Raw genomic sequence first — 24,794 nt, 5'->3', positions numbered from 1 at the left:
AAAACACCCAAGTTTTCTCTCTTTAAAAAAAAAACAACAAAAAACTAAAGACATATGAAAACAGCTTTGACCAGATATTGCTTTAAGATAGTTTATAGTAGCAATATGAAAGTAGCTAAAAATGCTCCATTTTATGGGAAGAAAAAATAATACCAAATTGATATGAACCATCTAAAATTTGCTTGTGTTATTTTCCTATTGTTAGAGTGTTGTATTTTATCTTTCTTTCCTACTCTGTTTACAGAGGAAAGTGTCGGTGTTGAGTTTCTTTAGACTTATCCATGTTCTTCACAGAAGTGCTTGTCTTAAGCTGTGTGCATGGGATAATACCTCCGAGATAGTCAAATCTTTGCAAAACTGAAATAAAGGAGGAAGAATTGTACAAATTTGTTTTCAGATACATTATTTTAGTGATAATATAGCTAAAACGCCTTTCACTTGAAGGTTACACTGAGCTTTGTGCTGATCCTCAGCTTTTGGACCTGTCTACTTTTTGGCACTATTGAAAGATACTCATCAGGTTTACAGAGCAGCCAAATCACTTCAGCATCTGTTGACTCTATGAATTACTGGACCTCAGCACTTTTGATGCTGAGATTGGCTGGAAAGGTCAGGGCAGCAGGAGACCCTGTGTAAAGATTGCGTTCTCTGAGGAAGCAGGACTCAGCTCATAGAAATCTTCAGTATTATCCGTCTCCAGCTGTTCTGTAGTTTTTGTATCAGACACACATGTACACATATTTAAGTGACTTTTATGTTTGTGCTTTCTTTATGAGGAAGTGGGAGAGTGCATGCATTAGACCCGCCTGTCATTCTTGCACTCGTTGTCTGACTTAGAGATGTGCTTCTCTCATTTATAGTCAAGGTTGAACAGCTCAATGAAACTGACCTCAGGTTTTGTACTGTCAGTGAGCCTAAAAATAGCAGCATCCTGCTGCATCTTGAGGGGATTTAGCTTCATGGCCTCCATTAGCAGTGATCCATTAGGTCTAGGCCCCTGCCAGCTCCTAGTAGAGAGTGCAGCAAAAGAAGGAGGGGCAGCATGTGTCCTTTCCTGGCCTCCTTTTGCTGGTTGCCACTTAAGACTGATCTGCTGCTGCTCAGGATTCTAAAACTGCCTAATGTTCAAAGAGAGCTCTTCTAACACAGTGAAGGGAAGAAAGATGCATTCTTCCCTTACGATTCAACTCTCTCTTGAGTGTTATCTTTTTTTCCTTTTGTGAAATGTCTCAGCAGTTATCCTTCACACAGGATGCAATATGAAGCTTATTATAATGGGCTGGTAATTCCAGCATCTGGTATGAAAACATATTGTTTTCCTGAGCTGTATTAACCTTACCTTCTCTGACATAGGATCTCCAGCATTACAACTAGTTCCTTCATAATCTGTTTCAAATGCTAATTAATACTACAAACTCACACCAGTGGTTCAGTGTCTCACTGGAATAAGGGAAGCTGTGGAGAGTGATCTAGCAAGGTCTGCAAGGCAAAAACTTTGCTTCCATGAATTTTAGGAAATGCATGAGACAGAACAGATGCCTTTAATAGAATAACAAGCTTCATATTCCCAAAGTTCATGCTAATCTCTCTTGTTTATTATACTACCCCTACTTCTCGGCCAGTTAGAGCAGACATTTTTTCAGTCGTGCCTGCAGAGATAATGTTGTATTTGTTTAACTAATCATGAATTGTGAGTTCTTCTGTTGGTAATGGCTATGTTGCAGTCTTCATTAATTAAATTAATAGGGTGACTGGCTGATGGAGTGCTCAAAATTATGAATTTCTTCTTAATGACTTTGCTAATGAAAAAAGTTTCTCTCCAACCATAACTCCAAGCTCAATGGAATTTTTTCTTTCAGTAGGATGTGCAGTAACCACAGCTCTTCATGAGTTAATGCAAAACACTCTGAATGCAAAACACTCTGGTTGCTGGGATATAAATGATCTGCGCTCAGTTCTGAGCTGCGCTGGGTTCTGTATTTGGAGGCCAGTCACACAGAAATCAGTTGTGCTGTGATTTTGCTGCCCACTGGTGGTAAATACGCAAACCGCTGTTGTAACTGCATGTTACACTGTCATGACTGCAAATTTGTTTTTCTGAAGGATTTACATAACCCAAATGTGGAATTTTTTAGGTAGCCCGTGTTTTTCTCAGCTTACTCTCTAGCATCGTGTGATACCTTGACATTGGTATTGGAAAAGAGCCATGGGGGGCAAGTCAGATCTGTGGGTCAGCTGTGATTATTATTTTTATTAAGTAACTTGATCAGAAGTCAGTGCTGCTGAGTACAGCATTCACACAAGAAGTCATTTGTTAACATCACTTGGTCTTGCAGACTCTGCTTAAAATTGTAATGAGAAGGAAGGAGGTTTTGCATGATGAAGTACTGTTCCAGACCTTCCCAAATGTCCCTAAATCTTACATATTTCTAAGGCAGAAAACTTCAGCAGGTGCTAGAGAATTTATTTTAAGAGCGCAGACAGTGTTTGTTCCTGGAGAATAAACACAGGATTGTGGGTGTACTCATGGCAATGTCTGAAGTATGATACAGATTCAGCAACCCAAGCTGCTTCTGTGAATGCTGAATGGTTAACCCTGTAAATAAGTGATGCTAAGTATGCTCACCAGGAGATGGAAGTCTACAGACTTCATATATACTTGCATTTCTAAATAGTCAGAAATGAAATGGCAGTATTTCACTGAGTGCATTAGGCCCTGAGCAAAATCAGCATTTTCCTGATTAAAAATTAAGCTGCATTTAAAAAAAAAGTGTCAGGGTTTGTCATTTATAATTCTGATAATATTTTTTTTAATGTGTAGGAGGTTGCTGAAGAGTAATCTAAATAAATAAATGATCTTGCTTTTATGCTTCTGTAACGTGTGCCAAGTTTTAACTTGCAGGTCAGATTTACAGTCAGGCTCAAAGTCCTGTGAGGAGCACTTTGAAAGGGACATTTTGTGCCATTAAGGAGCCCATGAGTTCTTCACCACCAAGGATGTGGCATAAGGCTTTTTCCTCAGTATCTGTATTTTTCACCACAACTCATTAGAAACCTATATGATCAGGTTTTAATTTCTTTATCATGAAAGTCATATAAAGTCTGTACTGATACAGTGCCATATATAGCATTGACTTTTTCTAGAAAGATGAAGTAATTCAAGAAGAAAAGACAATCTATCATAATTGTTATTACTGGAGTTCCTCAAACACCTTGTTATGCCCCTTGTCCTCAGTACTATGCAATATTACTCTGCAAAGAGTTAATCAAAACCATGGAAATCTAAGATCAGTTCAATTAAATCATATTTTTATTTGTGGGAAAGCTGTAGGCAAGTTCTAAAACCTCTGTATGAATATTTCTGAAGGCAGAGCCCTTATTGCAAGTAGATCTGTGGGAGATTGGCTCGAAAAGCTGGATTTTGTGGTGTATTTGTATGTTGTAGGGAAGATTTGTGGAAGGAAGTAGAATTTATCTATATCACTGTTGGGAGAGAGCACCTTTCTAAAGCAAAGAAACAAAAAAAATGATTCAGAATTATGTTCAGTTCCTGAAGACGTTTTTAACTGCTTCTCTTCTGAAATATTTATTTTTAAATATGTGAGCTTCTTAAACTTCAAAACTGTACTAACGTTTGTTTTACATTTATTTCTCCTGCGCATGACAGTGGGATGTTCTATGATGGAAATCATACTTACCTTATTGAACCAGATGAAAACTACACTTCAGATGTAAGTAGAACTTCTGGTAGACCTGCTGTATTTTTTGTGTGGAATACAGGCATTCATTCGTAAAGATCAGGCATAAGACTAATTCCCCTCATTACCAACTCATTAACTCTGGATCTCAGTCCTCGTAATCACAGACCGAAGTAGTCCTCCAGAAGTCAGGTAGTGGTACATGTATATGTTCAATAAAACTTGGAAGTAGAGCAGTGCAGCACTCCTGGAGGTGGAGTGTCCCTTGGAGCCAGCAGTAGATGCCTGTGCATGTTCTGTCCCCTCCTATGGCACTTCCCACCCTGGGTTGGTTATATCCCTCTCATCCTTCTTTGCTCTTGGCTCCAGTGCAGCAGCTCCCATGATTCTCACAGTGTTCCCTGGGCAGCTCTCCTAAATCCAGCTCTAAGTGTGCTCAATAACTTCATTGCTGTACTCAGATGTGAACGTATTAGCAATCCTATTTCAGCTGTGAAAAGTGTAAAGAAATGGTGCCTTGCAGATTGCACTTTTCCTAATGTGGGTGTTGAATAGCAAGGGACCCTTTAGAACTGTCTTTTTAAGGCTCACAAGGTGGATTTATTATTAACACATGCAATTATTTACTATTTCAGAACGACTTCCATTTCCACTCTGTTTACAAATCCAAGTTGTTTGAGTTTCCTTTGGTTGACCTGCCATCTGGTATGATTTTTTAATATTCATGGCTATTGATTTGTTTTAGTCTAAGGCTGGATTTGTTAATCATCTTTGATGAATACTCTTCTGACAGTGCATTGTTTATTTGCATATCTCTTCCCCATTAAACAAAAACAAATGCTGAAAAAAAAAATAAATCTGATATACTGAAGGCACTAGAAGAGAACCTGGAGGGCTGAAAAAACTTGAATCCAATGAATCAGACCTCTCCCAGACCTTCATGTGATGATGTATGTTTCACTTAACAAGTCTTGCAGTCAACAGACTGCATTATCTGCTAAGAGTTACATAAGGGAAGGGAATAGGGTAGCCTAAAGGTGATGAAAATAAACTATAGACTAATTTCTTCACAGAGAGAAGTTACAGATGTCCAGTCCTATTGCCACAAGTATCATTTGTCCTATGATAACAGTGGGATCTGGGTTCCTACTATGTTGGGCATTGCCCGTAAGATGAATTGTCCTGTTCTGGAGCATGGCATGTGCAGCTTTGTTAGCTGTTAAGCAAAGCAGAAGTGTTCAGTGTATTAATGAGGAAAAAAACCCACAAAGAACAAAACAACCAAGGGAATTTCTACAATTGGTCACCTTGATTTAATTTCTGGAAAAGCAGTCTTTCTGCCTTAAAACACAACAGTTTCCCAGCTTAGTGCCTTATGTCTCCACTGCTTATGGCCAGACAAGGCAGAAGGTGGAATGGGGTGGAAGGGCAGCACAATGCTTATGCACAGCATGCTGTCCATGTCCCTGTCTGGAAACTTACTATGTATGCGCACCATACACATGAACCATGGTTACTCTCTGTGCTTGTAACGAGAACAATGTATTGACCATGAGGCTGACTAATTAAGTGCATCTTGTATCAGAGTTTCTTAAGGATATGTCATTGGAAGCCTAGAAATAATGCAATCAGTGCTGAGTGATTGAGAGAAGTCTTCTGTCTAAGATTGTTAAACAGGAGACTGCCAGAGCTGGTACTTACAGATATATGTCAGCAGCCTCCTAAGTCTTCCTAATAGTTCCATTTTATGTTGTCAAGATTCTGGAGTAAAACAATTATTTTCTGCTTTAAAAATTATGAAAAGGAATTTATTGCAAGCAGAACCCACCTGTTTCACCTCCACCAAAGCTCCTTGATTTTCAAAAGACGTGTCAAAGTAAAGCTTCAGATTGTTTCACAGAAATCCAGATACACTTGCACAGTTCTGATTTTACTGTACGTAACAAGTAAATAGTTGTTGGCTTTTCAAATGGAAGATGTTTCCCTTGATTGAATTAAAATCATAAGATCATAGAATTACTTTGCTTAAAATGTTGAAAAGGAGATGTAATTGTGGAAAGCCAGTGGTCTGAGTTATAGAAATGTTTGTAATGTGCAGAAAAGGTGATATCTCTTTGTGCTTAGTATCTCATACACGGTAAGATAAAATTTAAGTTAATGTTTGCTCTTCTCCATGTCTGTATTTGCTTTTGTGAAGCTGTTTGGAAACATTATTCTGAGTCTTGTTGTAAAAGTTTCGGTAGTTGTAACAAATAATGCTCAGGCTGAAAATCCCACCATTTTTGTTTGTCTTTGGTTATTCACTTTAAGAGTGTTCTGATGTCATGTTTCATGGACAGCCACAACTCCAGAGGATGAGAGCTGTTCCCACTACCATCTGCTTGTCCAGTCTTCTTCAGGACGAGCTCTGGTGTCCACCCCCAGCCTTGCAGCACACTGTACTTTACCTCCTCCTTCACTCCCAGCCTGCGCTGCCCCACCAGCACTGCTGCCTGCACCATGTCTGCAGGGTGTGCTCTACTACCTCAACTTTTCTTTTTTCTTTTTTTTCTTTAAGAAATACTTGCAAGTAATTGCTCATATTATAGATGCATTTTATTTTATTTTATTTTTTATTTTTGGTAGTACTGCTGTGGAGTCATTACTGTTCTCAGCAAGCACCATGTTAGCCTGTGGCATCAATATTTCTTATGTTCCTTAATACTTTCCTAATTTATCAATTTGCCCAGCATAAGCAGCTGTTCCTTGATGCCAGGATTTTCTTCTTATCTTCTAAAGAGTCTGTGTATAAGCTCAGATTTCCACTCAGCACTGCATTAGGAACGTTTGGATGTATCACGAGCTTTTATATTGATGTTAGGAAAAAAATCAAGTAGTAGGGATTACTCAATATCAGTAATTGTAAAAGCCCACTATTTTACCACAGTTCAATAGCAATGTACTTTTAACATTCTTTTTTCCTTTGGGAAGTTAACAAAGAGACAAACAAAAAAGAAAACAGATATTGCAAAAAAAGAATAAATTGTATGTGCAGTAGCATCTAGAGGCAATGACTTTAAATAAGGAAAGCTTATCCAATAACTTTCCATGTTTAGAGACTTAGACTTCATAATTTAGTAAACTGTACATTTTCTCACTGTCTGTCTTCAGACATTTAGTGCCCTGGCATTGTCTTATACAACAGTATTTATTGTAGGTGTTGTTTTTCGATTAGTGTGTAACAGATGACCCTTCCTTTTGGGGTCACTTGAGTTGTCCTTATATTTTTTCAAGATAATATCTTCCTGTCGAAATTTCCGCTAGGCTTTTTCAGCTCTGCATTTCCTGGGTGATTTTGCTGGTCATGTTATTTAGCCTGAGGGTCCCTGGCTGGAAATGGCTGTGTGAATTCATCCAGTTTGTGAGTTATGGCACAGTGTTAATGCATGCTAATGTGTCGGCATTTATGGCTACATCATTCCCCTCAGAGATGGCTGACTTCCGATGGTAGGAAAAAGGTTCACATTTGCTGGTCAAGTTATCTGGGATCCCATAAACATGTTGTTAATTACTATTTCATTGATTTAGAAGTTATATTTTTACTAGTTTCATTAATGATAATATAGAACCTCAAATGAAAGGCTGAGAGGCATGAACACAGACTGAATTAATCAACATATCCAAAGAACAATCCAATATAATTTTATCTTTAAAAAATGTGAAGATTTGGTTTTTCATCATTCTGAGCTCCAGGCCTTTAAGCAATATATAGGAATCCTTCGATATTATTAAATTTATTATGGATCTTTTCTTGTACAGAAAGTCTTCAAGTGCGCTGGTCTAACCATGAAAATGAAAGCCTAGGACTGCACAAATTTCAAGCACCAAAATGAGAGCATAATTGTTGAGATACAGCCAAGACAATGCCAGTTAACCAAGCTTTGCTTTGATGGTTGGCATTATAAGTGAATAGCCACTGCAAGTTAACGTTAGCCCTTACTGCTGCTAAAACTTCATCAGATGGGCAATTCAACTTCTCATTTTAAGCCTTTGCTGGCATAACAGCTTTATCAAGTTCCTATTATTATTGTATTCTAGTGTATTTGAACCTCATATAGAAATTGCTGGTATTTTACTGTAGTATGAGAGGTAAGATTAATAATTGGCTTGTTTGAAATATTAACATTTACCATAATTCAAGAGCTCCCAATATGCATAGCTAGCATATTAAATAAAATGTATCACTGCGTATTGATTTAACAGTATAAGAACAATCAGCAATACTCATGAACGGCAAATATGACGACGGGGGGGTAACATACATTGCACGGCACAGGCAGCACTATGCACATATATCACATACTACACCAGAAGAGGGTGAGAAACTGTAGAGCTGTAAGAAACCTGTACACGTATTGAGGGTTTTTAACACAATCAAAGTTGTCTGTAAAGGTATGTGAACTGGAGCCCCTTAACGTACACATCTTCCATAGTGCTGTCTACTGCTCTGCAGGACTGGTAAAATGACCATGGAATTACTGTAGTCTTCAGTTCCTGGGGAATTAAGGGATGTCCAAAGTTAGACAAAATGCAAAGGAGGGAAACTAGGCAAAGGAAAAAGGTTACGGAATGCACAAATGCAAGCACTTAATTTATGTCTCAGAAAAAGTTCTTTGTGGGAATATGTAAATAGTACGTGTGTTTATAGAAGATAAGGAAGGAGTCTGCTATTGTACAGGGAAAGGTGAGGGAGATGCTTTGAATCCAGAAGATGGAAAAGTAGAATTGTCATAGAATAATTGAATGGTAGAATCATTTGAATTGGAAGGGACCTTTAAAGGTATCTAGTTGAACATAATGCAATGAGCAGACACACCTACAGCTACATCAGGTGCTCAGAGCTCAGTAAAGCCTGACCCTGAGTGTCTCCAGGCATGGGGTATCTGTTATCTCTCTGAGCAACCTTTTCCAGTGCTTCACTGCTCTTAGAAAACTTTATTCTTATATCCAAACTAAATCTTCCCTCTTTCAGTTTGAAATCACTTCCCCTTGTTCTGTCACAACAGACCCTGCCAAAAAGTCTGTCCCCTTCTTTCTTATAGCCCCCCATGGAGTTGTGAAGGAGAGGGTGAGAACAAGTGTTGCCTTCTTTTTAGTTTATATTGTGTTCCTTTCTATCAGTAGCTAGTAGCAGATTTGGCAAAAGAATAAACTACTTGGTGCTTACTATTAGAGGTTTAACAAATTAAAGACACAGTGGGATCAGCAGGGAAGAATATCTTTTTGACAGGGAGCACTGCCAAAATCCCATAACATTTCTCCCAACTCAAACATGTTTTACTTTGTGAATATAATCTTCTTAGAGTGTTAATTCTGCCTTTCACGCTCTTATTAATTTTGCGAGAGCTCTGTGAACGCCTGCTGAATTCCCAAAAATGTGATTTGCTCTGTGGAAGCTCTGTGCTAATAATATTACATCCCCAGTATTGGTAAAGTTTTGGTATAGAACATCTGCTGTGCTTTCTGAAGCTTGACACCTCCAGATCATCTGTTTCAGCAGAGTAGATTATCGCTAGTGGAGCTTTTAATAAGAACCCTCTTACAGGGAGGCATCTGTAACATTGCCTCCTTTCCAATTGGAACATTGAAGAAAGGAGTTGCTTTTGCATCTGATGCACGGAAGAATGTCATACTACTGTCATGAAGCATTGGGGTCACTAATTGTTGGGCTGTATTTTTGTAAACACTCAATGGGTTTGCCTGTGTTTTCTGCTTAGAGTTCTGGAGCATGAATGCTACATCACAGAAGTTTGTTGTAAAGCCAAGACACAAAAGAAGGAGAAGGCAGGTATGCGCCAATGTGCTTGTTTATAAATAATATGGTATCAAGTTTGTACTGTGTCTGCTGAACTATTTCATCCAGATGGAGTCCTGTTGCTGCTCCTGGACTGGCATGAAGTCTCTGTGTATGATACAGCTATAACAGACAGTGGTATCTAATGTTGACAAGGGATTGCTGGAATCTCTTGTACAGTGCCTAGCTGAAGAGTTAAGTGTGTATGTTTTCACCTTTCATTAAGGTGTCACCACAGTGTCAATTTGAAGAGAATTTTTGGGTACCTTATGATGTGGGTGTGTGGCCAAAGCACAGCAGACCCTCTCCATTAAGTTTATAAAAGTATAAGGCAGTTCCTCCCATAGACTCCATTTAATCTGTTGCTGAATCTCAAGAATAACATTTTTCTCAATATTATAACATTTTTAAACACCCCTAAATTGCACATGGAAAAAAGTAATGGATAAAAATATTTTATCCTATTTTGGATACATATTTTTTTCAGAAACTCCTAATTAATGAAACGTTAACAAATCACTTTTATGTTGCAGTAGTGACAAATGCCTACCTTATGTCGCTTTGTTTTAAAATAAATATTCTAAAGTGATATTTCAATCTCTGTTTTTTAAAGGGGAGAAAAAATTAACTTATATCTGTACCTTGGACAGACAGAAACAATTCTTTGCTTTAGGAATGGAGCTGAAATGATGGTACAGGTCAAAATAGAGCTGATTCAGGGGCCTGAGCAGTGCAGGCAACATCAAACAGAGAGCAGTGGGAGGGGAAGATGACTTTCTCTCTGACTAATGTAAGCATCTCAGATTCAGAAAAGCAGTGAGAAAGACATTGGAAAAATTCCAGAAACCATTCATGAGGATCTTCCTTTACATCAGGTGGTTTGCTGTCTTTCTTTAAACTAGCCATTACTCTGCATTTTCAAATCATAATGATGTAATAACTCTCCTGAAAAAATAAACAACAACAGGATAACAAGAACACCATGGAGAAACACTGTCATAAATGTTTCTAAATGCAAACTAAGTGTGCGAGATGGAGGAGAGTACTGCATTTGCTGTGTGAATCAAGCAGCTTGCAAGTAAAAAATACACAGATTTTTTTTGTAAAAAGCTTAGGAAGAATTACTTTCTCAGTGAAAAAGGAAATTTATATATGTGGGCCTCACTGAGAATTGTCTTTAAAATACCTAAACTTGGAATTAATTGGATTAAAATACTTGATTTAGTTGTTTAAGCTCAAACAAATGTTCCAGAGGAGGTGAAATATGAGGACTATATATTAAAAAAAATACTCCAGTCCATTCCTTTTCACCCTCCAGTTACACAGTGAATTTGTTTACTCATTTTTACTTTAAATCTAGACAGAATTGACAAACATGTAAACCTACAATTGCCTTTATAGGGTACGCCTAAGAATTTTTTACTGTGACATAATTAAACACAAGAAGTATCGTCAAAGTCTAAAAGCAAAATTAAGACAATTAAAAAAATATGTGTGAGAAGTTTGTTTGCTGAAGTTGCTTCTAGTTATCAGTTATTCCCTGTAATCTGTCATCATTAGGCTGTTTTATGGTTATATTCTCTCTGTAGGTTCGTCAGATTCCACGTAAAATTGAAGAAGAAACAAAATACATTGAGTTAATGATTGTAAATGATCATCTAATGGTAAGACTGGTATACTTCAATACCTTATGTTTATCAATAGAATAAAATTCTTAATTTCCCTTTAAATGATACATCTTAAAGAGTAACATATGGCCAGAAAAAATGCACTGTTTAATAATCTTTAAGAGATTATGCCACTGATGGAGATGTGTCTGAATGTTAGCAAGGTGATTTCGCCAAGAATGCAAGCAGGCCTGCATATCAGAGAAAGCATCATAAATTGAAGCTTTGCATTCAAAGGTAGCTAATGACAATAGGGCTTAAGTTGATGGCTTTCTTTCAGACTTTCTTCAGCTCTTGTCTTCATTGCATCAGCTCAGCAGTCAGTAATGTAATCGTTGGCTTTTTGCAGCTGCTGCTGACAATGGGATGATTAATATTGACTAGATTTTTTTTGGTACATCCAAATAAATTTAAAGAAATGTATCTTGTTAAGCTTGAGTACTTTTTTAGGGAAAAACATAAATGGGCTCTCTGATGTAGTGGAGGCATAAGAAAGCTTAGTGTATTGAAGAAAAGCAAGGCTTACTGAAGTGGTAAAAGGCGCAGGTTTATGCCAGTGAAGTTCATTACTAATTAATAAAAGGCATAGCAAAGAAATGATGAACTCTTGATCTCTTGCAGTCTTCAAATACAGACAGGGTATTTCTTGAAGATGTGTTTTTTTCAAACACAAATGGTAGGATTTGATCCTGAAGCAACTGGGTAACGCTCAGAGACCAGCGATGCCCCTCAAACTGCTCATTTTATCACTAGGTGATTTTATGATTCTTTATGGCATTGATATCAGTGTATCTATACAATTTATCAGTTGTGCAACTTCTTTCAAGTGCTACTCAAACTGGGAAAATCAGACAATAGGAGTCTAAAAGGAATTTATCATCCTTATTAGACAATTTTAGTGATACCAGCAAACTCCTGTCAGCTCAGTTTGGTGAGAGTAGCAGTAAATTCTTAGATTAAAACAAACAATAAGAGATGCTGAATTCTTTGAAGTATTATGTTTGTCTTGAAGACCTGAAAATGCAGCATTTCCACTGGGACCTCATCTGTCTGAGGACAATGCTTCCTAATTTTTGGTTAATTATTGGCAATGCAAGAATCAGACAACTTGGAAGTTTGTTCTCTGAAGCAAATGTCTTTAAATATCTGTAATAAGCCACATAATTTCCTTCCATGAGGAGGAGGCATGTTCTGGGCTCGTTCCTTACCCTATGGCACATAGATGTGTTTTGCACATTCTTTGTGTGTGCAGTAGATGTGGCACTCCAGGTGGACTCAGCCAGCAGCTCCCAGGTCCAGGGACACCTCCATTCATTTCGTGCCACATCCATTTTATCCTTTATACCATTTACTGCACAGTTGCAGTAACACTTCTAAATAAATCTTATTTATAGAGGTTTAGTTTCTTATTTCTGTATTGGCACTTGAAAATTTCCTTTAATATTGCAGATAATAAGGCTAATGAAGAGATTAACAATGGTTTCTTGTTCCTATGGCATTTTTTCCCCCCACTGAAGATCTTAGAGTGCTTTCCTGTGAATTATGTGTGAATTGTGATTGTGATTGTGAAATGTATCAATAATGTGCATTTCTGAGCAGTTTTCTACTATCATTTGTTACATTCGGCGCAGGAGACCAAACCATACACAGAGGCTTTGCTGTTGGTATAGTTACTATTTAATTTGTGGTTTTCTTTGGAAAGGAAGCTTGTGTTTCTAAATCTATACTTGTAATTTATCTGTGTTTGTTTTGCAGTATAAAAAGCACCGCTTATCAGTTGGCCACACAAACAGCTATGCTAAGTCAGTTGTGAACATGGCAGATTTAGTAAGTATCACTTGACTGAATGTTCTTTTACGCATGAGATCATCATATGATTCTCCTTCGGATAAGTCAGGAGCTGTTATTTCATGGTGTACCTAATAGCAACAAATACAAAAATCACCAATTTTCATCTAGAACTGAAGTCAGCCATGTCAGCCTTTGTCTAACATAAAGTGTTAAAGAGTTTTTTTTGTGGCTGCAAGAATTAAATATCCTTTAATTAGATAGATCCCTGGAGTCTGAGGTTTAAAGAGAATCTTAGATATGAGAGTTTTTAACACAAGCTCATACGCTGTCTACCTGAAACCTCAAAAATCATCTGAATTAGAGTACACTAAACTTTCTCTAAAAACAAGAGAAAAAAGAAAAACGTTTGAGTAATGAGTTGGAATAGGGACATACAAATGGATTATGTGGATTATATGTTTGATACTAAGTAGGATAAGCTGCTGGCTCTTACATTTCATTCTGGAGAAGCATTACTAGAAGAAATAAAAATGTAGTTCCCACCCTTGAACTGTGGAGTATTAACTCCCAACATTGAATGGATGGCTGCCAGTGAGAGGTTAAATTCTCCTGTAGAGGTAAATAGCAGTGAAAACAAAAGGTTTTTTTGATTTAAGAGTGTCTAAGATCTTGTGCCCTGAGGACAATGTAAGAGACCTATCAACCCCAAGTCTTTTGAATTGTTTGTAAAGCTTCTGTAGCATTTTGTCAGAAACCTCACCTCTGTTCTATGAGCCTCTGCCTGAGCAAGACCTCAGAGGGATCTTTTTGTGGCTAATAGAGAGGACAGAAGAATTAGGCCTAAAATCTAAATATTACTTTATTTTCCTGTTCGTGTTGCTTTTAAGGGAGACAAAAGCACCTGGGGGAACCTAAAGTGTGGTAGAACAAGTTGAATATTTTGTCACGTAAGAATGAAACCTGTTGCAAAGAAGGAGTGAACCTCACCTTCATTCTCCTTGACATAATCTATTTGTTCGTTCTGTTAATGTACTAGATATATAAGGAACAGCTTAACACCAGGATAGTATTGGTTGCCATGGAAACCTGGGCTACTGATAACAAGTTCACCATATCTGAAAACCCCTTGGTGACCCTGCGTGAGTTTATGAAATATAGGAGGGATTTTATCAGAGAGAAAAGTGATGCAGTTCACCTTTTTTCGTACGTAATCTCGTGTGACGTTTTCTTACTGTTTTTTTTTTTCCTTTCCTTGGGGGTTGCTTATCACGAGTGCCTGATGCGTCTCCTTTCTGTTGTGTGTGTAACCCACAATAATTCAGAAAATAACATTTCTGAGGGGAGGTGGGAAGAAGTTAAAACAGTGCACAGTCTGCCTGCCAGTGCCACCAGAGGTTATGCTCCCCTTTTAGTTTTAACATATTAAGCTTGAGCTGCATGCACTGTAATTAATTTCTGGCTGTCCTGTGCAATTACCTGCTCTGTGACTGCAGCTGCCTGGAGGGTGATGCATGATTCCTCCTTGTAGGTTCACTTTTTTAGTAGTAGAGCACAGACAGCACTGCTAAACTGTGTAATATCACAACATTGGCTTTAAAACCCATGAGTTTTCTTGCTTAAGAAGCGCTCTGTTGAATGATTTGCATGCTGCAGGATTACTGAAAGGAGCATTGGATCCTCAGAAGAGTTTGTCCTCCAGAAAGACATACACTATAAGAATAATAAGCTGGGAGGCATTTTATTATCTCTAAACCTCTAAATTACTTTGATAATACTATTGATATAACAAAATATATCTAACAAATAATGGAGACACTCTTGATAGGATTTTCATCCCCAGGAGACAGGCCAGGTAAATTTTCTGTTGGAGCCCTTATCCCTCTCTGCTGAGGGATGGGAAAACTATATGAACAAATTTAGCTGTAGATCCTCACTTTCACATGACTCCAGTAGAGAGCCAGGATGCGCAGCCCCAGTATCCAGCTGCTCAGTGTTTTTTGCACATGCTTAATTACTGTCATTGCTTTCCTACGTGGAGTTAGATCTGTGAGTGTTGCTTGCACATTTTTGTTTCTCAGTGTCTTGGTTCATCATCTGTAAAATGGGAATCCTTTTTTTTTTTTTTTCCCCCACATCTTCCTTATTTCTTTTCTGGTAAAATTGTAAGATCTTTGGGGGAAATGTTTTCTTGAATGTTTGTGGATTGGCTAGGTCTTCTTTCTCCCTGTGATTGGCACCCTGGATAACACTGTCATACTATTTCCAGTGCTAGTTCTAACACCATTTTTGCTGGTGTTCAATATATTGTATTCAGAGATTACTTAGAAATACCCAGTTCTAAAACTGAATAAGACATGGCTGAGTGGGGAGGGCAAGATGGCTGCTCTGGCAGCACACCAGTTAAAAATCAGCTTCCACTTTCAGCACAGTTAGCCCATTGTGTTCTGTTTCGTGCTGTTTTTCTGTTTTCCTGTGAGAAAACCAGTGTGCATTGGCTTGGCTGGATCAGTACTTCTGAAGTGGTGCAGAGCATCTTTTGTCTCTAGTAACTGGCAATCATTCAGACTGATGTGGTCAGCATCAAAGGCATCATTAAATTTAGGCTTACAGTGTAGCTGGCACCTGGTTGAGAGCAGCTGCATTTCTAGGGAGTTGTGACCCATTAGGGAGCCACAAGGCATATCCCTGTCATTTTTGCCACACATCTGCATTGCTGAACAGGACATGTGTCTTTTTCCAAGGCCCCCAGGTGCTGGAAGCACAGTGGCCTCTCTTGCACTCTGTAGCATGTACCAAAGCAGTGTCAAAGTGTTGACTTTGAAAAACACTTGCTAAAATATGACTGATAATAGAACAGTTTGGGATGGAAGACGTCAAAGCCCACCCAGTTCCCACCCCTGCCATGAGCAGGGCTGCTCTCCACCATCTCAGTCTGCTAGGATTTCATCCAACCCAGCCTTGAGCACCTCCAGGGATGGAGCACCCACAGCTTCTGTGGGCAGTGGTGCCAGGGCCTCACTGCCTTCCAAGTATGAACAAAAGTATGGTGAGATAGAAAGTCTTGTTTTATGCTTTCTTATATTAAGTAATCCGAGAATGAGGAGGGAAGATGGTAACACTTTTCTGGGGAGTCTGTCATGTGAGATTTGTGAGTGTTTATCTGTTATTCCCATTTTATTTTTGCATAGTTTTTCAACATAGTGATGGGACTCTGCATTTGCTGGTTTCTCATTTGAAAATAAGATAAACACTAGGATGGGTAAGTGCAAAACTTGCGGGATGAGCAGGCTAAACTTTCTTTTCCTTTTTGTCAAAGGGGGAGTCGATTTCAGAGCAGTCGAAGTGGTGTAGCTCACACTGGTGGAATCTGCTCCTTGCTTAAAGGCGGAGGTGTGAATGAGGTAGGTGTGGGTACTGGGAGGGATGAAAAGTGATGGAAATTTGTCAGTGGTGCAAATTTATCAGTGCAGTTCCTCAAAATATTCTGCTGCTGCTTTGCTGATGCACAGCCTTAGCACTGCTTTGTGGAAGGGATGTCTTAATGAAGATCAGTACATGAATAAAGTTGGACATTGGCTCAAATAAACTTTCCAGCAGTTTTTGCAATATTCTGTCGTTCATACTTATGACCACAGTGGCAAGAAGGAAGCAGACTTTTTTAATTTATTTGTAATCCAGTGTTTAGTCTTCCTCACTTGTTCATTTTCTGTTTCCTCTGAAGTAATTACTTTAGCATTATGAATCTCATTTTGCCTTTTATTGCCTTTAAATGAAAAAAACTTTGGCTATATGTGAGATTATAGAATCACAGAATCATTAAGGTTTAAAATTACCACTGAGATCACTTAGTCCAGCTGTCAGCCCATCACCACCAGGCCCACTTAACCATGTCCTTTAGTGCCATATCTGCACATTTCTTGAACACCTTTAGGGGTGGTGATTCCACCACTTTCCTGGGTAACCTCTTCCAATGCATTACTGCTCCTTCTGAGAAATATTTTTTTTCCTAACATAAACCTGAGCCTCCCCTGGTGCAACCTAAGGCCATTACCTCTTGTTATGTAGAAGAGGCCAACACCAACCTTGCCGCAATCTCCTTTCAGGAAGTTGTAGAGAGCAATAAGTTCACCCGTGAGCCTCCTATTCTGCAGACTGAACAGTCCCAATTCCCTTAGCCACTCCACATAAGACTTGTACTCCAGACCCCTGTCCAGCTTTCTTGCCCTTGTCTGTCTGGACACGTTCCAGGGCCTCAATGTCTTTATTGTAGTAAGGAGCCCAAAACTGAACATAGTACTTGAAGTGCACCCTGAGCAGTGCTGAGTATGGAGGGAGATACGTATACCTAACTGACTACTCTTCCTACTTATTTCTTTCAGTTTGGAAAGCCTGACTTAATGGCAGTTACCTTGGCACAGACATTAGCTCAAAATATTGGCATTTTCTCAGACAGAAGAAAACTAATAAGTGGTAAGTTTGTTTGCTGATTCACCTTGCCTCAAGAGGAAATCTTCACAAGTGGAGAATCTTACCAGTGTCTCTCTGATACGTTCTTTTGTAACGTTTCTTACAATGTTGGAATGCTATTACTTTTCTTGCAGTAAAACGAGGAGACATTACCATTGGTTTTCCTCTACTTAAATGCCATGATTTCCTCCTGCCCTAATTGATGGTAGCACTGGTGCCATTATTTTGTTAAAAATAAATTCTAAAGGTGTCTATCAGTATTCATTTCAGGGAGATTGATTTGACACCCACAAACTGAATGGCTGCTATGCTACAGCGCGGAGGTAGAGAGACAGACATTATTAGACCCAGGGATGATGATTAGCCGCCTCAGTCCTGTTACACAGGATGGATTTGACAACATGTCTCTTTGCCTGCTTGCCTTTAATGAATTCCTCTTCTGTATTACCCAAATCTCTTGTATTTACCACTCTGCTGCTATCATTTGTCTACTATTTGTAACCTTGCATTTCAGCTTCCTAGTGGCCCCTGTTAACTTGCAGCACTTTAATTCAGCTATCCCTGATCCCCACAAGCACCTCTCCCTCCCTGCTTTCACTAAGCAATATTAGTACTGTGCTTTTTAAATGGCATATGACAATTCACTGTGATGAAAGCCTGAAATTTAAAAACAAAATTACTGTATTGACTAACATAACTGTTTTCCTTAATTTTGTTTTCAGCCTTTGTAAAGACAGTACATAATGCAGAGATACATCTACAAGCAAAGGTTATTACGGTGCACATAATTTTATTTTGAAAAATGCTCAAACACGTAGGATGCTCTGTGCATATTCAGTATTCATTTTCTAGCTGCATATTATTAAGCTACTGTAAGGAAAGGGGGAAAATAGTAGAGCTGCTGGATCCTAATGATTCATTTATTTACACTGGAAATGTGGGGATCAAATATGACATGGGAGAAGGTGGCAGAGCTGCTGCAAGTGCTGGAAGCTGACACTGCAGTTTCCTCTGACTGCACTTAAAGGAAGGAAAAAAAAGCAACAGAGCATGTTTTCAAAGTGCAGGATTGCAAAGAATCATGCATAGATTTTGAAAGAAGGCTCAGTGCGCACTGACAGTTAAAGGTGTGCAGTAAAAGGGCAAATGGCTCTTTTCAGTTTATGTTTAAAACTTCAATATAAACGATTCCATTGTGATTTTTCTGATAAGAAATGTATTTTGGACTCTCAAGACTCAAAATGTAAATTCTACTTTGTTGTCAGGTGAATGTAAGTGTGAGGACACCTGGTCTGGATGCATAATGGGAGACACAGGGTAAGAGATTCGCTGGAGGGAGGTCACGTCCTGCATACAATGACATAAAGAAAAAGCATGAAAATGTTTGCATTTTGCATTTCAGTGGAATATTTTCTGTGAGCTGTTATTTTTCAGAAAGCAAACTATTACCTACAAAATATACTTAGAACAGAACTTACAAATATGTCAATAAGTAACTTAGTGAGAGGATGCAAGGATTTTTAGTAACCACTGGTTTCACTCGCAGTGCTGAGAAGCTCAACAGCCAAGCCAGGTTCTTCAAAGAAACAGAACTGTGCTTCCCTTCTTTTCTTCCATGACTTTGCTGCTGAGTTGTGGAAACAAACAAAGGCACATCCAAATTCCTAAAATACCGTGCTCAAATTTCTTGCCCATGTCTCATTTTTATTACTTCTACCGCAGCCTTTCATTTTTCATCCTACAATTTGTATGGTAACGCTAGAAAAACTGCTCCCATGGGAGGTTTGAAATGATCGTGCTCGCATAAAATAATCACTGAAGAGATTTTATGTAAGGACTACTGAATTTGCAAATTTCTGCTGTTAGCTGAAATTGATGATGCTTTCTAGTGCGTCTATTCAGAACTTAATTCTCCGTATTACAGACCTGTCTTTATGCATATAAATTAAACTTCAGTCTGTTGTGAACTACAAATAGTACTCCAAATTTTTAAAGGAATTTTGATCTGAGTTGCAAATTTTCACACTTGCTTTGTGGCAAGAACTATTTTGAAGAATGTAAAGCATATTTCATTCAAAATAGTGGAAATATCATCGTGTGCCCTTTTTTTCACTTTGTCTACTTAAAAAGCAAGCTGGGTAAGATTCTTCTGATTTTCAGTATGACAGAAAGCCAATATGGGGAGACATACTTGATTCTTCGTGCTTCCTTATCTAATGCTCTTTAAACTCTTTATTTGAAGTCTGAACTTTTAGAATAATCAGGCACACAACATATATACGCACTCATGGTTTATTGTTGAACATCGTGAATTCCATATTCTCTGCAGTCTTTAGGTCTAAATCATAAACACTAGAGACAGTGAAGAACAATTACGTTTTGCAGACTGTCATTCCTGGCAACGCAGGATTATTTTATGAAGTACTGCTGCTAATGTTTTGTTTTATCTAGTGGTAAACTGATACTGAAAAGCCCCTGAGACTCCAAAATCTGTTTGAAACATAGGTGCTTTCATGACTAAGGACCTAAACAAAGCGATCACTTAAGTCAGTTTGGGAAGAACCTTTCCTGTGGAAAGGAGCCATTCAAAGTCTCTGCATCAGTTAAAGATCGTATTGGTATTAAGTGCAACTCAGATTGGCAATCAGTACTCAAATGAAATCCATTCCATGCAACACAAGAGAGAGGGAAGCTGAAATATTAGCTAATGTTTGCTAGACGCACATTTTAAAATGGTGTAACTCTATTGTATAAAAATGCACTGGGCCAAAAGAGCAATTTCACCTAAGAGAGGAGTGAACTATGAGTAATCCTTAAAAGGGCCACATGTGCAAAAGGCAGCTGTTGTCTACTGCAGGATGTATGGGAAGAAATAATTGTATTTCAGAAACAGGCCCTTTAGTCATGTCTGTGAGAACCACATATTGACTGTTAGGATTTATGGTATTTGACATAAAATAACTTAGTGGAAACTTTTTGTCTTCTCGCTTTACATGAGCTCTGTGTAATTGTTGAAATATGTTTGTAATTTACTAAAATGATCTAGAAGTTAAAGAATGTTGCAAACAAATATCTTCATTCTGATTCCAAACAGTGTAATTTTAGCAGCTTTTCTAAAGGATAATATACTCGTCTCTTCTTATTTCGAAGAAAGAATACTATAAAAAGCACCTTGTTTTTTCGTAGGTATTATCTTCCAAGCAAGTTCTCCAAGTGTGATATTGAAGAGTATCATGAATTTTTAAACAGTGGAGGTGGAGCCTGCCTTTTCAATAAGCCAACCAAAGTAAGAATTACCTTATTATTGAGTATTTTTTCTGTTGTAGTTCTAACTTAGATGAAATCAAGAAGAGGGAAAAGACTGATGTTTTTAGGCAAGAATCCCTTGAAGATGAAGTAAGAATAGTTTTATTTCACATCTGTTCCAAGATCTAGACACTGCAGCAGGGGAAGAAGAGCTCCGCAACTACCATTGATTGCAGGTGGTTGTGGTAGTCTTCCTCTTGGAGAAGGAAGTTTTCACATTGGCTTTCAGAAAAGATTTTGAAAACTGGGACTAAATTTTTAATGCTGGAAGTGTCAGAGCAACAGAGAAAGCCCTGAGGATCAGGGAGCAGATGCAATGGAGCTGCTGGGAGGGAGCTGCACAAGCATCAGGACCACCTGCATGGGTGATACATCCCCTCCATATTTGCCTATAAAGTATGAAATTGGAGGTTTCACTGAATGAGTATTGGAAATCAAATGAAGTGGGAAATATCTCCTTTTCTTTGCCTCTCATGTCTAAACTTTTTACCAGCTAAACAACTTTATTCACAGGGAGCATGCAAAGACTATGGAATGATTAACAGAGAAATTTCAGGGAAATAAATGCAAAGCAGTTCTACAATGTGGGATTTGCAGCAGGGTTTCAGTATAGTCCTGCTCCATTTACTGAAGCAAATGTTAATTTGTAAAGTAATTAGAGTAGTGATCTTGAGTCTTTTCTACATATAATTAACATTGTCCTCTATTTAATGACTGTCTTTCAAAAAGCACATGAAGGATGCTAAGGCAGAAAGACAGTACTGCATGGAAAAAAGACATGGTGGCTGAGGTATCCACAATGCAAAAAGAAAGTCAGTTCTGGGGTGAGCATGTTCCTCCTGGAGCAATGGAGGAAAAGTGCCAGCCGCAGAATTTCAGTAGATATTGAAGAGGGGAAGAAAATGCAGGACATCTGGATAATCTGTGGCTGCTTATCTGTGAAATGTTATCTCCTTTTCATGGAATAACGTAGTAAAGTGTGGAGTAAGCTCTGTAATTGAGTAAGAAGTGGCAAGGTTTCTCATTCTTTAAAATGTTCCTGCATTACAAAAGATTGTTTTTTCCAATTTCATTACAGACAGAGAGAAATGCTGATCGTTTCATTACTTTGCTGAGTGGATTGTTTCCATAGCGTAATGCTTTCTTACTTGGGCTTGCTTTAGTGATTTTGTTCATTTACCCATCTGTCACTCTGAAAAACACAATTACTCTGATCTCAATTTAGATTACTGGCATTTGCAATTTTTTCTAGTGGTATATGAAAATGTGAAAGTCAGATGTGGAAAGCAGGGTGATTTAGACTCTATTGCTGTTCAGGCTGCTTTGAGGTTATTAACAGTGGATGTCTGTCTAATTCAAAAGGCTGTCAGACTCATGTGCTTCCTCGCAAGGGTAGTGAAACAACAACTTCTGGTTTTCAAGGAACAGGAGATGTGGCAGAGTGCAGCATTCGACAGTGCTCCCGCTGTGAGATCAGCTGTGTTTGCCAGAATCAACTCCAGGAGCAGATTGATCATAAGCTCTTTTCAAGCGATTAGATGAATTATATAATGTCTTTTGGGGATAAGTTATGTAATTTGCTTCCTGTTTTTGTTCTTTTATTTCACAATTAGTTGTGCCAACGTACTGCAGGAAACCAGAAAATGTCTTAAGTTGGGGCCTTCTGTTTGTGCCATCTACTTCTCTGTATTGAGCAGCACAGTTAGAGACACCAAAGAAGTTAAGATATCTGGAAACAGAAGAAATTAGCAGTTTAAACAACTCTTTAGTAATCGTGACAGATAATTGCTTGCTTATGTGTAATATAATTGTGTATTGCAGTCAAACTTCCATTCCAGTAGGGGTTCTAATAATAGCTGCCAGCTTGTGCAGCGGTGGGCTGGTTTGTGGCACCGAGGTGGCTGCGGGGTGATGCTCCATCCTGTGGGCTGCAGTGAGGCAGCAGCCAGAGAACCACTGTACACCACCAGCATTTGTTTGTGCAGGTGGCTCACGAGCAGGGTGGTTTCTAGAATGACCCTTGTTTAAGAGGTGAACTCTACTTTAGACTAACTTGGTAATGCACTTTTCCTTTATGTAAAAGCAACAATTATGCTTTCTTATGCTCAAAGGAAAAATTTCTTTCTCTTTGTTTTTTGGTTGGTGAGGTGGGAAAGGACAGTGCTACTTCAAACATGCAGATTTTTACATTTTAAGGTTTAGTTTAGTAGGAGTCTGAAGGGAAAAGGAACGGAAGAAGTCTTACCAGCTTCACTTAGCTGTCTGTGTCAAGTGCTTGTGGAAAAGTGCTGCAAATTCCCAACTGTGATAGTTGAAAGGAGAATGCAGTAACAACCAGCTGTGGCAAAAACTGGTGAAAAATCCCAGCCTCTCCCCTCTCCCTGCATTTCTGAGCCAAAGGACTACTTTATGGTTATTCTTTCTGAAGGTATAATTCAGGATTCAAGCTGGGGCATTCTAGAACAACAGAGTTACAACTCCTGTTATGATAAAGTTGTTTTACAAGTTGTACTTTACTGTCACAGCTTTTGGTTTTAATTATGGCTTCTGCTCAGACTGAACCTGCTCTGAAAATGATGCTCTGACACAGACCACACCATGTAACACAGTGTAACTGCTGAGTTAGATGTTGTTTGGTTTCTGCACATTTCATCTGTATTGTTTCCAAACTGCTTCTCTCTGAGTTTGGCACTGTGTTTTGGTTAAGGCATTTGGAGCGTTAGCTGAAAAAACAACAGTTGTGGAATAAATATGACAACAATTACCTTTGATTTCTGATTATGCTCTGCAGCTTCTGGATCCTCCAGAATGTGGCAATGGCTTTGTGGAAGATGGAGAAGAGTGTGACTGTGGGACAACAGCAGTAAGTTCAGTGTGCTTTACATTAGCAGCTAGGTCCTCCAGCTGCCCATCACTGCTCTTGGTTAAGTGGAGGAAGACAGACAGTCCTGCGGCAAAGAATTCATCATTTCTCACCTTTTTCCATCATGTTTAGCACAACATGAGCCGGCTATAAAATGTAAACGTTTTATCACCAGTTCAATTCTAAAGAGTAATAGCAATAGCTACCTATGCAAAGTCAGTCCTTAAAAATGATGAAGTATATTCCTTGGTGGAAACATGACCCTGGTCAGTGCTACAATGTCAGTATTTAATGAGCAACATTGTGGAATTAGAAAAATGATTTCCTCTATTGCATAGTGACAAGCTGTGCAGCAACTTTATACCCCACAGTGCATGCTCTCTTCTGCCTCCACGTGCCTAGCAGCCTGGTGAAGAATCTGTCCAGGTAGAATGCTAAGAAAGAATGTGAGAATCATGGGGCTCATCTGCTTTTCTTGTGTGTTCTGCTACAAATGTCTGTGTTTCTCAGGAGTGTGCCAGCGAAGGAGGAGAGTGCTGCAACACCTGCACGCTGACGGCAGGTTCCCAGTGCAGCAATGGGCTCTGCTGTCGGAAGTGCCGGGTAAGGGCATCATCCTGACAGTGATGCAGGCACCACAGCATCTGTACTTCTTGTCTCTTTTCTTAAAACAGGATGGAAAGTGATTTGTCTGGGGCTTTTTGATGTGTTTTAGGCTTTGGTTTCTTCAGGTTCTGAGTATGATTGTAAGTGGAGGAGAATCAGATCCTCCTGGTTTCTGAATCAGGCTGAAATAATGCATGCACAGGCTCACTCAGGGGTCATTCTGTGTTGTTCTGTATTTGTCTCTGTGAGGCTGAATGGGAAAAATGTACCACAAATGGCCTGAGAGAAGGATGTGGTAAAAAAAAAGTCAAAACAGCAGCAGCTGTGTTCAGAAATGTTCATCTAAAAGACACCTGACTTCAACTTTAGTTAGGTCTGCTTACGTCTCCTTATGTTTGTGCTGACTGAAATCCCACTGAGTAACGCCAATCAAGTCCTATGTCAATTGTAAGATATTCTTCCTGATACTTCAGTAAATAGTAAAAGAGATCTGGCCAGATCTTGGCTGTAAGGGAACCCAGATAAAAGAGACTTCAAATAGTTGTTGATGCTCATTTAGTAAT

General features: G+C 38.7%; 1 protein-coding gene across 13 annotated transcripts in view; it reads left to right on the top strand.

Moving 5' to 3' along the window:
• The window catches only part of ADAM22 (ADAM metallopeptidase domain 22), a 123,334-nt gene that overhangs the window by 64,485 nt on the left and 34,055 nt on the right, over window positions 1–24,794 (top strand). For 12 of the 13 annotated variants that reach the window (XM_085540614.1, XM_032443099.2, XM_015853472.3 and 9 more), the window contains exons 6-17: window positions 3,668–3,731; window positions 4,334–4,403; window positions 9,455–9,525; window positions 11,121–11,195; window positions 12,954–13,025; window positions 14,026–14,192; window positions 16,306–16,390; window positions 17,369–17,459; window positions 18,722–18,773; window positions 20,643–20,742; window positions 23,554–23,625; window positions 24,136–24,228. In XM_085540614.1, the coding sequence (XP_085396740.1) occupies window positions 3,668–3,731; window positions 4,334–4,403; window positions 9,455–9,525; window positions 11,121–11,195; window positions 12,954–13,025; window positions 14,026–14,192; window positions 16,306–16,390; window positions 17,369–17,459; window positions 18,722–18,773; window positions 20,643–20,742; window positions 23,554–23,625; window positions 24,136–24,228 (1,012 nt within the window). Of the gene's footprint in view, window positions 1–3,667; window positions 3,732–4,333; window positions 4,404–9,454; window positions 9,526–11,120; window positions 11,196–12,953; window positions 13,026–14,025; window positions 14,193–16,305; window positions 16,391–17,368; window positions 17,460–18,721; window positions 18,774–20,642; window positions 20,743–23,553; window positions 23,626–24,135; window positions 24,229–24,794 lie in introns of those variants that run through there. The other variant, XM_085540615.1, reaches the window with a different exon arrangement.

Source organism: Coturnix japonica, chromosome 2, assembly GCF_054131305.1.
Source record: "Coturnix japonica strain WE chromosome 2, WE-NBRP24, whole genome shotgun sequence".
Lineage (NCBI taxonomy): Eukaryota > Metazoa > Chordata > Aves > Galliformes > Phasianidae > Coturnix > Coturnix japonica.
Note: the sequence above shows the minus strand (reverse complement) of the source record. Positions and strands in the feature narration are given on the sequence as shown.